This window comes from Sesamum indicum, linkage group LG6 (genome assembly GCF_026168435.1).
Source record: "Sesamum indicum cultivar Baizhima isolate 11 linkage group LG6, ASM2616843v1, whole genome shotgun sequence".
NCBI classification, from domain to species: Eukaryota; Viridiplantae; Streptophyta; class Magnoliopsida; order Lamiales; family Pedaliaceae; genus Sesamum; species Sesamum indicum.
Genome location: NC_142662.1, coordinates 5,633,517 through 5,650,171, shown reverse-complemented (window position 1 = coordinate 5,650,171; position 16,655 = coordinate 5,633,517). Strand labels below are relative to the sequence as shown.

General features: G+C 35.6%; 3 protein-coding genes across 16 annotated transcripts; 2 read left to right on the top strand and 1 right to left on the bottom strand.

Annotated features, from left to right (window-relative positions):
• Positions 1–2,171: 2,171 nt before the first annotated feature.
• Positions 2,172–6,225, top strand: LOC105164934 (uncharacterized). 10 transcript variants are annotated; one of them, XM_020694641.2, is made up of 7 exons: positions 2,174–2,419; positions 3,229–3,300; positions 3,791–4,992; positions 5,126–5,176; positions 5,247–5,345; positions 5,464–5,628; positions 5,912–6,225. In XM_020694641.2, exons 3-7 carry the CDS (start codon positions 3,817–3,819, stop codon positions 6,050–6,052), a joined length of 1,632 nt encoding a protein of 543 aa, XP_020550300.1. In that variant the 5' UTR covers positions 2,174–2,419; positions 3,229–3,300; positions 3,791–3,816; the 3' UTR covers positions 6,053–6,225. The 10 variants fall into 10 exon arrangements, with proteins under 10 accessions (XP_088738250.1, XP_088738249.1, XP_020550300.1 ...); XM_020694642.2 differs by having other exon boundaries at positions 3,733–4,992; XM_020694643.2 differs by having other exon boundaries at positions 2,174–2,478.
• A 1,044-nt stretch (positions 6,226–7,269) lies between these two features.
• On the top strand, positions 7,270–10,130 carry LOC105164935 (Zinc finger protein 622). The gene is made up of 5 exons (XM_011083776.3): positions 7,270–7,478; positions 8,342–8,926; positions 9,038–9,207; positions 9,341–9,556; positions 9,752–10,130. Exons 1-5 carry the CDS (start codon positions 7,374–7,376, stop codon positions 9,909–9,911), a joined length of 1,236 nt encoding a protein of 411 aa, XP_011082078.1. The 5' UTR covers positions 7,270–7,373; the 3' UTR covers positions 9,912–10,130.
• Positions 10,131–11,181: 1,051 nt separating this feature from the next.
• On the bottom strand, positions 11,182–14,401 carry LOC105164936 (E3 ubiquitin-protein ligase, putative (DUF1644)). 5 transcript variants are annotated; one of them, XM_011083779.3, is made up of 4 exons: positions 14,258–14,401; positions 12,143–13,042; positions 11,729–11,804; positions 11,182–11,554 (listed from the first exon to the last, which is right to left on the bottom strand). In XM_011083779.3, the coding sequence occupies exons 2-3, from the start codon at positions 13,021–13,023 to the stop codon at positions 11,768–11,770; spliced, it is 918 nt and encodes a 305-aa protein (XP_011082081.1). In that variant the 5' UTR covers positions 13,024–13,042; positions 14,258–14,401; the 3' UTR covers positions 11,182–11,554; positions 11,729–11,767. The 5 variants fall into 5 exon arrangements, 4 of the variants coding, with proteins under 4 accessions (XP_011082081.1, XP_011082080.1, XP_011082079.1 ...); XM_011083778.3 differs by having other exon boundaries at positions 12,143–13,054; positions 14,258–14,398; XM_011083777.3 differs by having other exon boundaries at positions 12,143–13,138; positions 14,258–14,377.
• Positions 14,402–16,655: the final 2,254 nt, after the last annotated feature.

The window sequence follows — 16,655 nt, the reverse complement described above, 5'->3', positions numbered from 1 at the left end:
ATATATCAATTCAATCATATATTAATTATATAATTAAAAAAATAAAAATAGATTATAATAAACACACACAAGAGCGCTTATGTTATAAGGGAACTCGTGGCTGGAAATAGCCCTTATGGTCTGTTTTGATATCCGGCAAGAATAATAAAAAAAGAGTCCAAGTTGGTTGGTGAGCCTAGTGATAGGGGACTATCTAGCTTGGTTCGGAGAGCAAACCCACTGCTTTCTACTCAGAATCTGGCTCGACTTGACTTCATGATCGTAAGAGCTTAGCTTTCAAAAATGTTATGATATGGCTTCGCCAGAACTGGTTGAAGCATCTAAAAAGGGAAACGTTCGGGCATAAAATGAATTAAACGTCTACACATCAGATGAAGTATCGAGTCCGGATATATGACTTTAAATTTGTCCATTTTGTATGATTTTTTGACATCCTAAGCTAATAATTAATGATCTTCACCTAAATTATTTAAATAAAATCTCCAACTTATGAAATTTTCCCCACCAAAATAAGATGCCTAATCATGGGACCCCTGTCCGTGGAAACTAAAGTTGATGTTCCATTTACTAAATTAATCAAGAAACTCAAAAGGGTGTTGGACACAAAGTTCGTGAACCCCAATCATACAACCCTCTTAATATATTAATTATCCCAATACCTACTCTACTTCCATCCAGAAATAGCTAAAAAACCAAATAAAACTAATGTACTTATTATTATATAAAATAAATAAATTTATATTATTTTCAATGTGACACCGCAACACCAAATTCTAAAATATCAATTATATACTTATAAATATTTTGGTGAATATAATTAGTTACTTATTTATTTCAAATGATTTACGTTATTTTTTTACCGTCAATATAGTATCATATTTACTCTCCATTTTCATTCATATTAATCACTTGATTTGCTTTTAATCTTATATTGATTTTTGTTTTTTAAAATATATGTTGTATCTATCTGATTATATGCGCGCAAGTAGTGTGTGCCACAATGGTTAGTAAAATAAAGCGATATTTATATCTAAACTTCCTAATTTACGGTCTATTTATACAGACCACTCATGTCTTTCAAAAAAATACACATGCACCTTTTAAAAACGTCAACATCATATACACAAACCATCCTTAATTAATTTTTGAAAAATTACACATAAATCACTCAGAAATATCAACAGAGTTATACAAATTACCGCTATTTTTAATTGTCACAAGGAGTTTCTATAATTAAACAAAAGATATGAATAATTTAATTAAATTAATAAATTATAAATTAAGAGTGCAAATGTAATTATCCCTAGAATGAATAAAAGGATGATGAGTTGGGAGGTGGGGAAGATGTAAGTGGTGGAATTTGTTAATTGGTTTAGTCCACAAAAAGATGAGCAAATTGTAGACATCCATAATGGATAGTGTACTCTTTTGTTGTATTGTAATTAGTTTTATAGGGTTTGTGTCACTGTGGGGACAAACAGCCCATCATTCTTAATTTCCAGCATCATAAAGAGACATCCTTCACTTTCCAGAATTAGGGTTTTCATCATGAGGATATCTACAAACCATGTGTGTAATTGGGGTTCATCCAATTGTAATCAGATGAGATCAACTTGTGTTAGGTGGTCAGAGTGTGAATTACTCATTTGGGGTTAGCCACTTAGATTATTCAAATACAATATTTCATAATTATGAGATATTACATTAGTGTTTGATTGGTTTTATAATTGAGCAGACTAAATTTGTATTTCGCGTACAAACTTAAATTTTTACATAGTTTGGTCCCCTTTTTTTCAAAAAATCAGTTTTAGGGGTAAGTTCTATAAAAACGTCGACATCATTACTTAAACTTATCAATTTTTTAGTTTTTAGTGATGAATTTTATGTAATTATAAAAAAATTTAAAATAATTTGTATAAATAGATCATAAATCATATGTATAATCATTCTTTGAAAAAGGAAAATGAAAAACAGAGGAATAGTGTGGCTGACTTGTTGACAGCCGTTTGGACGGACAACAGTGGCCCAGTGGGCCCAGGAGGCCGAACAGCCCCCAATCTTTGACCGTCCAAACACGGAAGTGAAATCCCACGGGTGAAATCGGCTGACAAAGCACAACAGGCAGGACGGCAATTCAGCAGAGGTTTGTTAAGGATTTGTTTATGTTTTATGGTTGGTTCGTGCAGCCATCCTTCCTCAAAATCTTTGAGTCGCCCATTAGCCTCGGATCTTTCACATTTATACATTTGTATAGGAGATACACACGCTCGTATACGTATATAGACTTCACTATACACACGCCTCTCTCTTTCTCTTAAAAGGCAGATGCCCTTCTCGTATCGTGTAGTGGTTGGAATTTTTATTGTTTCTCTTTTGGTGTAAAAGGAGAAAGAAAATAGACCAGTGCAAAAAGAAGAAGGTAAAGAAACAAGAACGGAAAGTTGGGAGGTGTTCTTCTTGGTTACTTGATTGTCATTGGTCTGTATGATGATGGGTATTCTTGGATTGTTGCTTCTTGTTTCTTGGTTGATTCTTGTTGAGAGTTGGAGTTCTGTTGAGAATTCTGATTGGAGTATGGAACTTGTTGTAAAGGGTTCTTGAATTTCCTATTCTTGTGTTGTTTTCATTCCATGGTTCATTTTTATATGGGTTTTCTTGTTCAATTCTTGTTTTCTTGTTTGCATTGGATTGGAGTTGATGTTGCTCAAGTCTTGTAATCTTGATTGATAGCGTTTTACTTACGTTGGAAATTTGAGTTTCTACCTCAGTAATCACATTCTTGGGGTTGTGATTATTTATTAGTTTAGTTTTTAAATTATTCTTTCTACTTTTTTGATTTATTGGAATTTTCCAGCTATTTTATTTCTAGTCATGATTTTTGTATAGGTTACAGGATTTTGGTTCTCTGGTCCAACTCATGCAGATTGTTTGTTATAGAAGAGAGTGTGGAGTCATGTTTCCTTGAACTTTGTGGTGACTTGATTTTGATAAAGTGTTTACTTTACCAATAGAAAGTTTGAAGCAATCAAATAAGATATTGTAGAAGTTCTCAGTTACCGAAATAAGACGGAAACCATGGCAAGTCTTTAGGAGTTTGAGAATTTAAGAAAGGCCATTTGACTGTGTTAACCTCTTGTTTCTATGTAGGAGTTTTGAACTCTGTTTTCTCTCCTGATCTTACTATGATCATTCATATATTGTTACTTATGTGATTATTTGATCATGTAGGAACCTAAAGCTTGTGAAGTTTTCTGATGTTGACTCCAAGTTGATGTTCTTCTGATTCCTGTTATCTTCACGGTATGAGTTACGACATACTTCCGTTGATGTGAAGTGCTTGTACCTGTGATGAAATTGAAATACTTGATGTTTAAAGTTTTTGCAATACTCCTTAATATATCAGACGTCGTGATGTAATTTAAAGAATATCTTGATATTGGATGATCTTTATGCGTGCTTCGCATCTTTTGATGACATCTTGGTATATTCAATTTTGATGTATTTATTACTTTCTTTAAAATCTGCTTAGATTTAATACGCATCATCTGTAGAAATCACTTGTTTGACAGAATGAACTTCCTTAATTATCGTAACTGTGTCAAGTTTGCATGGAGATCATGTCCTGTTGACAAGTCAATTTGAAAATTCTTACAATTTTCGGCAAATTCTTGCTTATGTTAATAAAAAGGTGGGAAGTCCAGCATTTGACTACCATCCATCACATGTCTTCAGTGTCGTCTGGGGGATGTCCATTAAGGTTGAAGACTAAAACTCTATATTATTGGAACAGAAAATAGAGGCTAACTACAACTATTCATGAATCGATTCTCTGATAAAAGAGGTGGCAGTGGGCTTGTGACACCCAGAAGAGGATATACTGTTGGTCTTAAAGATAAAGCCTCAGAAGGGGATCAGAATGCTAAGTTTTGTAACCGAATTGGATGCAGCGGGAGAATCAAGTACACTCAGAATACGAAAATTGGGAGCTCTGATATAGCCAAATCTTCTAAGCCTTCTATTCGCCCTTCAAATGTGAATGAAAGAACTAGGAAGTTCTCTAGTAGTGCCGTGATGACCAGTGCAAGAAAGTCATATCTTGATTCGAAGAGGAAATTGCCTTCTCAATTGAACAGCGACTCATCAGGAAGTAGTCCATTAAGTGTGTCCGAAGCTTCAGAGCTTATGTCTTCACCGAGTAGTCGGAATGGATATCGATCACAATCAATGAAAAACTCTGGAAATGTTACTGTGAGGGAAGCAGGGAGTTCTAGTTTATCATCCAAAGTCAGACCTCGAAAAGTATTTCATCATAAATCTGGGTCCGGCAACCAAAACACTCCCCCAGCTTCCTATGTTCCATCAGCTTCTAAAAGCTCTGCCCTAGGGCCATTTAATCGCAACATCGGAGGCAGGAATGGTCTGAGGAATATGAAATCGAATTTGACATCATCAGATGTTTTACCAACAAATTGTTCACCACCGAAGCCCGTGTCTAGTGGGAAAAACATGATGAAAAAGAGAAGTTCAGACGCAGAAAGTGGTGCGTCCCGTACAGGGAGAAAGATCGCTGCGGCATCACCCGTAGAAAGACATTTATTGTCTTCAAGTAGTGGTATCTCCATCTCGGATTCAAGACGTAATAGTAGTAGTTCTGGTTCTAGAGCGGAGATGACTGGCGATGCTTCTGTTTGGACTCAGAGGTTAAGGAATGTAAACACCCGAATGAGGCCTTCCTGCCAACAGAATGGAAGAAACAGTTCATCTGTTAGAGAATCTTCTATTAGTATCTCGCAAATTCCTGACAATGGAACGCCTTTTAATGTTGGCAGCCAAAATTCATTACCTGAGTTTTCTGAAAGTGATTCTTCAAGTGGCTTAAGCTCTGATAGTCTTTCCAGTAGTGATGATGATACTCCATCTGCCTCCACTGAACTTGGATTTGGAAGGAATCGTGAAGTGTTGCACCGACAGAACATGGATAATATCGCTGAGGTACTGTTATAATGCCCAAATTAGTTGCTCTTTTTGTGTATGCAGAGCAACAGCCCATAGTCCATCTAGGTTGGATTGGAATCTTTCGAAACAAATTACGGTACCTCATGTTGTCATTTCTTCTCTTCTGCAGATATTATTAGCTCTTGAGAGGATTGAACGAGATGAAGAGATGACACATGAGGTACTTAATCTTTGTTTGTCTAATATCTGCAGATTGTAAGTTGTGATCAACTTTTCTTCTATATCCGCAGCAACGGCTTGTATTGGAAAGCAGTTTTTTCTACAGCGGCCGCAGCCTCTATGACCAACATCGAGACTTGAGACTCGATATTGATGGCATGTCATACGAGGTCGTTTTTTCTATTTATTCTTCTAACTTGTATGACAAGTGGTAACCTTGTATTATGTTCTCTTTTAGCAGTCTGCATGGGTGTTTATAACATTAAGAGCATGCTACATATTTCACAGGAATTATTAGCTTTAGAAGAGAGGATGGGTACAGTGAGCACGCCACTCTCAGAAGAGGCACTCTCGAAGAGCCTTAGGAGAAGCATATATCAAACACCCTTACCAAAAGTAAAGATCACAGAATCGGGCGAGGATGAAGACGACGTCAAATGCAGTATCTGCCAGGTTATAGTTTTTCTATCTACAGTATCTTACCCCACCCCTCGCCCCAACCAAAAAGCAAAAACAGAACGAAATTGACATGAAACGTCTTAAGCTTGAGCTTTCTGCTGATGGTACCAGCCAGAACAAGGAAATAGCAACTCGTTCATTATTCATAGCTTGAGAACGTGCTCTTGCACGGGCCATTCTTTACCTTTCGCCCATCATCACACAATACTAGCATCATCGTTTACTTGTGGTGGATTGTTGGCTCTTGAGAATGACTGTATACATACATCTATTTCAGGAGGAGTATGCAATGGGAGACGAGTTTGGGGAGCTGGTCAACTGTCACCACGGGTACCACGCAACGTGCATACAGCAGTGGTTGCAGCTCAAGAATTGGTGCCCCATCTGCAAGGCTTCAGCAGCCCCATCACAATCTTAGTCAAGAAACTACATACATTTCTTGAATTTTCTTTTCTTCTTCCAATGTAAATATATCAGTTGATCAAAATATTGGCTTATCAGTGAAAACTGTGTGATATGCATTCACTGTCTGCCTTTATGTAAATGAACTTCTGTCCAATTCCAATAATCTCAATTCGGTGTGCTTTCCAATTCTGGAAGTTAATTGCAAAATTAGTCCAACAGTATAGGGCACTTTGCAAGTTTATTCCCATGCTTCTGGACAAATTTAGTCTCATACTTAAATATTTATTTATAAAATTTAGTTCCGCCGTTAAAAAATGTAATGGAAAGGTCAAATAAAATTAGTGAGATCGGGTGAAAGGAGGGTGGACTAGCAGAGCAGGTTTTGGGGGCAAAGAGAAAATTGCAATATTAGTACCAACCTATAGGTTCTTTTACAAGATAGTCCTGTGCTCTTGAAAATAATCAACTTTAGCCCCATATTTTTATGTTTTATTGCAAAACTAGTACCACAATTAAAAATGTGATGGAAATGCCACTTGGGTGTTTGGTTGGCTGGTGGTGTTTTTGTGGAGTGGGCTTGTTTCGATTGGGCTTTTAGCTAAGTTGATGTCCATTGGTCCATATTGGGCCTTATACTCTCCTTGTCCAGCCCAGAAATCTCTAATTGGGCTCTCTGTGTCCAGTCACTCCTTTTGAATAAAGAAAAATTAATTCTAAGAGTTATCATAATTAGAAAACTCTCAACCCGATTTGTAAAATTAATTTATCAACACTTAAATTAATTAATCTCATTGCCAAATCTTTTTAGCAGTAGTTAAGGGTTCAATAATAAGTTAATTGGAAGTAAATATAAATTTTTTATCTAATTTTTTTACCAATATCAATAAATTCGGTGAATTCTGACTAGCAAAAAAAATTATTTATTAGATAAAAATAAATTCAGTGGTATTATATGTAATTTTTCAAAATATATTTACACCAAAACTTAGTGTTTTTTTATTTATTACTAGTTTTTTTGTTTAGCTTAATTCTAAAGAAATTGGGATATACATTGTTTCGGGGTCAGTCATTAATTAATTGAAAATTTTCTAAAACCTTCCACCAATCGGGGTCGGTCAAAAAAATCGCGCTTACTCACATATATTTGCACAGCGGACGATAGCGCTTGCGCAAGCACTTTTGCAGTAGGACACGCTTTTTCTGTAGACACACGATATATATACACGCATACGGTGATATTTCTATGCGACATCAAAGCGGCTGGAGAAAACCCTCGGCAGGTTTCTCATTCGAATTGCCTCAAATTTACAGAACCCGGAGAAGGAGAAGAAGGGATGCCGGGATTGACGTGCAACGCTTGCAACAAGGAATTCGTGGACGAGGTTGAGCAAAAGCTCCATTATAAATCCGAATGGCACCGTTACAATCTCAAACGCAAGGTTTCCACTTTTCCCCTTTCGCTTTTAGGTTGATTCCGTTTTCTGTTTCTTTTTTTGGTGGAATGGGATATTGTTGATCGTAATTGCGTGGATGTAAGAAAGACGGAGTTTTTTTCCCGGTTGTGGAACTGAACTGCAGTTAATATATTTTGTATTTGATGTTATTGAAGTAATCCGATGTGATTTTTCTTGTCTGTTGACATATTTGGGGTGGTATTAGTTCTTGATGCTTTATGTGATTCGAGGAACAGTTTTATCTGGGTAAAATTGATGTCTTGGCAGTGTTTAGCAAAGTTTTAGAAAATTTTAGGAACTTGTGTAGAAATCTCTTCAACTTGTTATTGTTAACCATATTGCATGATGATAGATAGAAGAATTATTAATTTCAAGGACAGTTATCGTTGTGAATGGTAAATGATCCAGCTCCTACAAGCACGAGTTTGGGCACACATTTAGTGTCAGTAATCAGTTTTTGTGCCTCGATGTGTTGTTAGAGGGAAATTAACCAATTTCGTTCAGGACCCTTACTGTTGAAGTTAGTTCTTGGTATATCCCTCTTGTCCGGTTTTGTCCTAATGGATATGTAGTCATCTAGTGTAATTGTTAGTTATATAGTATGGAGAAGTCTGTTGGCGTGCTCTGGTGTTTTCCCTTTTTATCTCATCTCTTGTGGGAATTTTCCTGCTGATAAATTAATTAAGCTCATTTAGCATGCAACTTTTCTGTACAACTATTTTAGGCATATCCATAGAATGGGCTTTCCTGCATTTTAAGTTTCTATACCTGCTGTTGTGACATTTTGTCAGACTACTTGAGTATGCCAACTCTGATTAATTTATATATGTTTTTTTTTTCTTTTCCAGGTGGCAGGGGTTCCTGGAGTGACTGAAACACTCTTCCTGGCTAGGCAGTCTGCACTTGCAGAAGAAAGAAGAAAGTTAGATGAAACTCCCATGGTTTATAGTTGTGGCCTCTGTGGCAAGGAATATAGAAGTCCTAAAGCCCATGCGCAGCACCTAAAATCTAAGAGTCACTTAATGCGAGCTTCTGAAACGCCCACCAGCAATGGTGCGGGGAGCACAATAATTAAGCCTCTTCAACGCCGTGTTCCAAAAGAGCCTCTACGTCAACCAGTGCAAGAAGATGACGAAAGTGAAGACAGTGAATGGGAAGAGGTTGATCCTGAAGAAGACTTGGTTGGTGAAGCCAGTGACTCCTTTACACAACTTAAGGTAAATGAGAATCCTTCTAATGATGACATGGATGAAGATGAGGATGGTGATGATGACTTTGAAGGTTTGGATCCTTCTTGTTGCTTTATGTGCGATCTGGAGCATGATACAATAGAGAGCTGTATGGTACACATGCACAAGCAGCATGGGTTCTTCATCCCCGACATTGAGTATTTGAAAGATCCTAAGGGTTTTCTTACTTATCTCAGCCTCAAGGTACTGAATTTTTCATGCTGGATCTATTCTCTCATCTTCCATGGTCTTCCTGATATTCTTTTACAATGTACGTTCTTGTGTCTGCGGTGGACTTATGATTTCTTTTTACAGGTTAAACGGGATTACATCTGTCTGTACTGTAATGAGAGATGTCATCCTTTCAGTAGTTTGGAGGCCGTCCGAAAGCATATGGAGGCTAAAGGTCACTGCAAGGTGCACTATGGTGATGGAACTGAAGATGAGGAAGCAGAACTAGAAGAATTTTATGATTACAGCAGCAGGTTTTTGTCCTTTTGTTTCTTTTAATAACAGGATTAGTTCTTGCTACAATTTTTCACCAAGATATTTCGCTGAACTACTAAATGTTTTGATGGAATTGTTTCCTGACTGCCTTTGTGTTTTTCTGTGTAAAAGTTATGTGGATGCAGATGGGAATCAACTAGTTGCAGTTGATGACACGCAGAAAGCTGTTGAACTCGGTAGTGGTGGTGCTGAGCTAATTATAACCAGACAAAATAATGGTTCAACATTGACCAAAATGCTTGGATCAAGGGAATTCTTGAGATATTACCGTCAGAAACCACGTCCTACACCTGCAAATAATGCTATCACAGCTGCATTAGCCTCAAGGTATGTGAAGTGAATTTTTATTCATGTTCTTTAAATAAGGAAAAAATTAAGTAAAAATAAAAACATTCTGTGTCTTCCCCTTCCCCTATAACTGCCTCCTGCCTCCCACCCACCCAGAAGAGGAAGGTAGGGAACTTGAATCTTAGAATATGTTGACATGAAACTTAATGGTATGAGAATGTGTTTGGTTGGCAGGTACAAGAGCATGGGTCTAGCAACCGTGCAGTCAAGAGAGCATGTAGTCCGGATGAAAGTAATTAAGGCAATGAACAAGTCTGGGATTGAGGCCATGCGCTCTAAGATTGGTATGAAGAGCAATGTAATACGCAACCTCCCCAAGAACGTTCCGTATTAATCCTTGAGCTTGTTCTCTGATTCAAACTTTGGCCGTAATGGACCAGAGTGTTGTATCTCACACATGGACCATCTTTTTCTCCTTTTTCCTTGGAGAAGTTCTGAATTTGCAGCAATTTTTATTCACCGGTTAACATATATAAGTTTTGATGTACAATACTTCAACCTTTCTTTCTGTTTTGGTTGATGATTCATATAATACTTCTACGTTCAGTATCAATGTTCGGCCCCGCTCGGCCTGAAGTTTTTGAAATCTTGCCTGGTATATCATTAACTCGATGGTAAAAAGTTCATTTTCTAAGCAATGTGGTTGAAAAACACCAAATAAAAATGTTATAGTTGGGAATACCTTTTTCTCTAGGTCCCTCATTATTTTTAAATTGTCTTTCTCTAAAGTTTGATATAGTTACAAATATCCTTATTGTTTGAAAATTCAAATACCTTTTGTTGAAATTATGTAATATTTGGATTAATGTATGAAATTGACAATTATATTCTTACTGCATATTAATATAAAAAATAGGATGGATTCATGAAAAGTTATATCAACTTTGTTAATAAAAAAAGATTAAATTTTTTAAAAAATAAATAAAATTTTAATTTTTAGTCCATAAGATATTTTGATTAGTTTTCTGCAAAACAATGACTGAAAACCTGACGGAAATTAATAAAATAGAGTGATTGTTAGACGATTATCAAAATTAAATGGGTTTTAATAGTTTTTCAAATAACAAGAAAGATTCATAATTATACCAAAAATTCATTTAATTTACCTTTATAATATTATTTCACGATTTGTATTTGAGGTTATGGATATGGCGTACACTTGTCGACAACATCAGGGCGAAACAATAGCGTCCACGGAACCAAGAAGCGTATAAAGCACACCACATACTTGCAGAAAGCGACCTTGTAAACTTATAATGAGCCAAGGCCACAGCACCGGCTGTGATGGAATATACGATTACATCAAACGCATACATACACATACCCCAGTTGCAGGCTAATGACATCATGAATTGATGCCCTTGACAATTGTAGTTATTTGACTTATTAAAATTAAAGAGAAACCAAGAAAACGAACGGCAGAAAATGAGCAGAGAAAACCCCTATCAGAGAAATACAACGATAACATATGCGTGTATCATCAATCGTCTCATGCATCAACGTCAAGATCCTCTAATAAGAAGCAACCAATATTCATTAAAAGTGCGTAAATTCAGAGAGTTGGTAGTGGAAGGATCAAGTTGCGAGATACCCCAGGAAACTAATGAGGCCAAATAAATGAAACCTTATATAATACATTATTTCAATTCCAAACCTATTCAATCGACAACATAAGGTCCTAACGATAGCTGAAATCAACCGATAACCTAAGCAGCTAGACAAGTCTGTTAATGGAATATTAACGAGCAGTAAAGAACAAACAAGTTACTATTAAACAGCAGAGCACATTAAATACAAACACCTAACCCTTAGAAAAAGAAGAAAAGGCACTAAATCAGAAAGATAATCAGATGGGACTACGTCAACCTGAGAAATTTAATAGAACTTGTCATTAACAGAGCCAACACGACCTGCTGTCCATTTCCACCGAACCGATACTCACTTTCATTTCCATTCCACAGCTACGGTAAATTCTATCTGTTGTACAATTAAGAAAAGAAGAGATTAGTGGGGGGTATGAAAACAAAAGCTATATGGAAAAAGAAACAAAGCTAAAGTTACGTTCATCCCAGGACAAACATGGTAACTTAGGAAAAGTTGAAATGGTGATTGGATATGTAACGTTAACTAGTACCATTCAAATCATCTTACAGTAAAGAAGAAATGCAGAGCTCTGCGGACACTGCTTAACTAGTTGTCGTAGAAGCGGGAGCGGCGCCTTCGAGAGCTGTGAGACAACATATACAATCGAAGTGAAGACAAGAAAAAGGAACTGTTCAAAGAATGAATTTTCTTATTACGAATATCCTCCCCTGAGGAAATCTACTGCAAAAGAAAACCATTACCTTCATTATTACCTAGCATTTCCTTCTACATCTTTAAATTTGATAAAGTTAGTATTATCATGAAAATCCAAAAAGAAGAAATGGATCTCAAAGATGTTTTCTCTATAAAATATTCAACTCGTGAATACATATTTTGCACCCGAAAACGGTTACATTTTACACAAAAAGTTCAGAGTACCAGTTTGGCATTTAGTTGGGCTAAATTAGTGCATTCACTCACCTGTGTTGGCTAGTTCTTCGTCTAGATGCTCGCCTTGCATTTACAAACTCATCGTCCGTCTCGTCAGCCCTATAATCTGCATATTCTGCAGATGATACAGAACCCTCATCAGAGTTTGAGGTATCATAACTCACACGGTGGTTTCCTCTTCTGGAATCACTGACCCTTGATCTTCTTCTGTTTCTAGATGTCCTAAAATTTTCAAATACCTGATATAATATGCAAGATGTCCACCAGTTTCCCTCATCTCCAGGGAAGTCATCAAAATCATCCCCAGAGTTATCATCACCATATTCTATCACATAATCACCAAGTACCACCCCACGTGGGACTTCTGAATGAATAGTGCTTAATACATCTATGATCTCGGAGGATTGCTGAAAATTTTCCCAATCAAGCTGGCGTGCCGGATCAATTTTCGAAGGGCAAGCATGAGGATGCTCTACTTGTGCATGCTTTTGGAGCTCCATATACGTGCCTGTAAATGGACATTTTTCCTCTTCACAACAACGTTTTTTCTCATCCAAATGCACACGAGCCTTATCAACTACTACCCATCCAGTAACTTCTCCCCGACACAAGGGGCATTGTGGCTTGCTATCTGATCCTGAGCCCATACTTGGTAGTTTTTCAGCAGAATTTGGTGGTAGTGAACCAGATGACATCCCATTTGCTTGTTTGAAGCGGTCCAGACAATTTGAATGCAAATGATCAGTATCACATACAAAAGATCGGCATCCTTTTTCATATGATGCGCATTGAAGAAGAACAGCATTGTGGGGAAAGTCCAAGCATATTGGACATATGACATTATCCCAGTTGGTATACAACTGAATCTCCTCCATCATAGTTGTGTTTGGTGTGGAGCCCTCTTTCACCATAAATTGCAGGGGATATTAACTGGAAATTCAACTTTTCATAAACATGAAGTAGATGTTTTCACCCGTTCAGGTCCAGAATCAGAATCAGACAATTGAACAATAATCAAAGACTTTGCTACAAATATTAAGATTACTATTAGGTTCCCACAACAACTATCAAAAAACAATGAAAGCAGCCATGCAGGCTCTAATGAAGAAAGAAGTGGTTAAGAGTTATTTAATATAATAAAGACTTGCTTGAACTCTGGCTTGATACAGCAGAACATTAGTGGATCTTGGAAAATCATTAGAACCGGGAAAAACATAACTAACATTTATTTTGTTTTTACTAACCGACGATTCAACTAATCTCTAGAAGTATCATGCAAATAAATGAAGCATGCATAAACCTAGACCTGAGCATGCAGATATTAGAATTTTTAAGATCCATAATGCGTGAGGTATCACTTGCATGTCTTTATTACATAAATATGTATGCAAGTAACTACTCATCAGCCATACAGTCACTCCTCATTTAAGAGCAGTGAAAAACATCACATCACAAAAACAGAAACATTAACTTGGAGGCTATCTCCCTTGGCAACAAGCACTCAGGAATTATATCGCTGCTTTTCTAAATTTGACAACCTTTCGGATTGTTATTCAACTCAAAATTTATGTTGTCATGAATATAAGACAACGAAAAGCTTCACCTCCCTCACAAATCATATGGAGAATAGCATTATCTATGAGAAATGAACTTTCTAGAATTTATACGTATCCCATTTGTTCTAAACATTTTCATATTTAATTTTCCTTATCATTTGTCAACAGGAGCTACCATATCACCAGTACTCCGCTGCACTGAACATCATAACAATCAAACTCTCCTCCGAATCATTTTTCTTTCACACCAAACAAAAACTCTTACAAATTCAAGGCTGCTCGTTTCTCAACAATTTGCATCAAACAAGGGGGGGTGGGGTGGGGGGGGGGGGGGGGGGAATCAACGCTAGCTGAATAATTTTTTCATTTCAACAGCATCATAGTCCACAAGCAGTTCAAAACAGCATCAAATCCAATAAAACTTATACTCAATAACGATTCAACATCCAAAACATTCGACAGGTAATCGCGAACGAACCAAACAATTGAATTCACTAGCCCAAAAGTCAACAAACCCATCTCAAATTCAAACCCCAAAAACAAGATCAATAAGAGTACACTAGTATGGAGAGAAGAAAAGGAGTGGAACCTGGTTGCTGAAAGCTTCTGAAAACACAGAGACAGAAACTGAGAGAGAGAGAGTCTCCGGCAAAGGAAAAGTAAACTTGAGATGATGGGTCTGCTCTATAAAGCTGTTGAATTTTGATGGTGGGCGAAGGACTTTTTGCCCTTTTGCTAAAATATTGTTTTATTTTTTTAAAAAAATAATTAATAAACACATATTGGGATTAAGACTTTCATCATAGATAAATTTAATGTAATTACTTGAATTTGGTGCACTGTTAAATACAATTTACCCTCTATCTTAATAAAAAAGTATACAAAATTTTCTGTAAAAATAAAATGCAATTTACCTCCTATCACACTAAAAAGTAATGCAATTTATCTTCCTCCATCAATTTACGGAGGAAGGTAAATTATATAATTCTTTAAATTATAAAGGGTGAATTGTACTTTATTTTTTCACAGGGACTTTTATGCACTTTTCATTAATACTTGCATTTAACTCAGGACGTCATTTTATTTTATTTAAAAAAATAAAATCAGTAATTTTTGAATTTAATCTGTTATTTGTACAAGTCAAATTGTCTGCAATTAATTTTTATAATCAGTAAAAAGAAAAATTGTGTTGAGTTTAATTTACATTTGAGTATTTGAATAATTCTATAATGAATTCAGTTCACGTGGGAAAAATATTTTTAGAGTGCAGTTCTATGAGAGTTTTAATTGATAAAAGAAAAATCAAATATCAAAACAAGAATTTTTTATAAAAATAATATATTTGTTCCGAATGTAAAAAAAGGGAACTGATTATATTTATTATTATGGTACGTGATTTTGCATCAATACGGTATAATTTTAATAATTGAATAAATAAATTATACATACATGTTATGACAGGTTGACTTACCCATATGGATTTTTAGCTATTTGGCTACATTTACTGAAGCAATTAATTATCAAATTCAAAGACTTTTTGCATTTGAATTAGTCAGTCAACCTGTCATCATAGTTTGAAATATATTTTCGGCATCACTCTCAGATCAAATGGGGTCCTCTAACACTGTGAAAACAAATAATACCAAACCACAATCAATTGTTTTATATTTTATTTGTCAACTAATTCTTATGCAACTCTTTTGGATTGATAATAATTCGAATAGTAGGTAGTCAGCCACCTCACGTCATCCAAATGATTTTGAAATTTGAGAAAAAAGTATATCGTTAAACTTGTTGGAGAATCCCCAACTAAAATCTTCGAGATAGAAGAAGCGAACTCAAAGTGATCTAAAAGTATTTAATGTGGATTTTTGTGTAGTAAATATTTTATTATAAATGAACTGTACATGAGGTATTTATAATGTCTGACTGGGTTCACTTGCCTGTCAGTAGGAGTCCACTTGCATTGCACCACGTATCATGATTCTAATTTGTAGAAATATTAGGTAAATCAACCGCCTCCAATAATAGATCATTTGAGCCAAATTGTGGATCCGGGTCGGACCGTACAATGAGAGGGCGTAGAGCTTTAACCTAACCCTATATATAATAAATATCTATTTTGAGGGAACTTGTATCATTTCATTGATAATTTCCTAATGACCTCTGCCCATTTCTATATTTTGACAAGTTAATAAATGGGGCATGCTTTTAGATGCATGCAGATCTATGTATTTAGGTAATATAATGTTCACTTACACTTACATATTATGTATATTAAAGTATTCATGATTTACAAGATGTGTATTTGTATTTTACAGGGTTTTACTTACTTATACGTTGAAGAGTTCAAATTCCTTTTTCAACAATTATTGTAATGATGGTTCATTTCGTACAACTTGTATATTTTTTCATGAGACCGAACCGTGATGTCATATCATATTCGGTCATGCAATTAACAATCTCACTTAATTTTGAAAATTAATCAATGTGGATCAAAAACCATAACTGACAATACTTAAGTCGAACCAAACTTGTTGATGACCGTTGCTAAGAAATATCGATATTGAATTCTGATTGATAATATAAATTATATTTTATTTGGGATGATCTATGAAATATAGTGGGTTGTCATATTGGTTTATATACTTAATGAGTTTGAAGTAGTTATGGTTTGATTTTCGATGGACAAGATTTGTATCAACAGGAACAGGAAGTAGGTATGGTAATGATTTTTTTTTTTTAATTTTCAAAAAATATCTACATTTACATAGTATATTGTATAATTTTAAAAATTGAAACTTGTAAATAGGAGGAAATTCGGAAATTTTTGAAATAATTGGAGGCAATGGGATGGTAAAAAATAGGATATCAACCGCAACAAGTATTTTGATTTGGTGAATTACCAAAACTGTAAAAAGGAGGTGGTAAATGAAGAAATTCAAAGGGGGGAAAAAGTAAAAGGTAAAAGAAAAAGAAGATAGGGG

Coding starts and splice junctions, on each gene's coding strand:
- LOC105164934 (XM_020694641.2), top strand. CDS start 3,817: ATGAATCGATTCTCTGATAAAAGAGGTGGCAGTGGGCTTGTGACACCC. Junction 4,993..5,125: donor ACATGGATAATATCGCTGAG/GTACTGTTATAA, acceptor TCTCTTCTGCAG/ATATTATTAGCTCTTGAGAG. Junction 5,629..5,911: donor TCAAATGCAGTATCTGCCAG/GTTATAGTTTTT, acceptor CATCTATTTCAG/GAGGAGTATGCAATGGGAGA.
- LOC105164935 (XM_011083776.3), top strand. CDS start 7,374: ATGCCGGGATTGACGTGCAACGCTTGCAACAAGGAATTCGTGGACGAG. Junction 8,927..9,037: donor TTACTTATCTCAGCCTCAAG/GTACTGAATTTT, acceptor TTCTTTTTACAG/GTTAAACGGGATTACATCTG. Junction 9,208..9,340: donor TTTTATGATTACAGCAGCAG/GTTTTTGTCCTT, acceptor TCTGTGTAAAAG/TTATGTGGATGCAGATGGGA.
- LOC105164936 (XM_011083779.3), bottom strand. CDS start 13,023: ATGGTGAAAGAGGGCTCCACACCAAACACAACTATGATGGAGGAGATT. Junction 11,805..12,142: donor CGAAGAACTAGCCAACACAG/GTGAGTGAATGC, acceptor GTTGTCTCACAG/CTCTCGAAGGCGCCGCTCCC.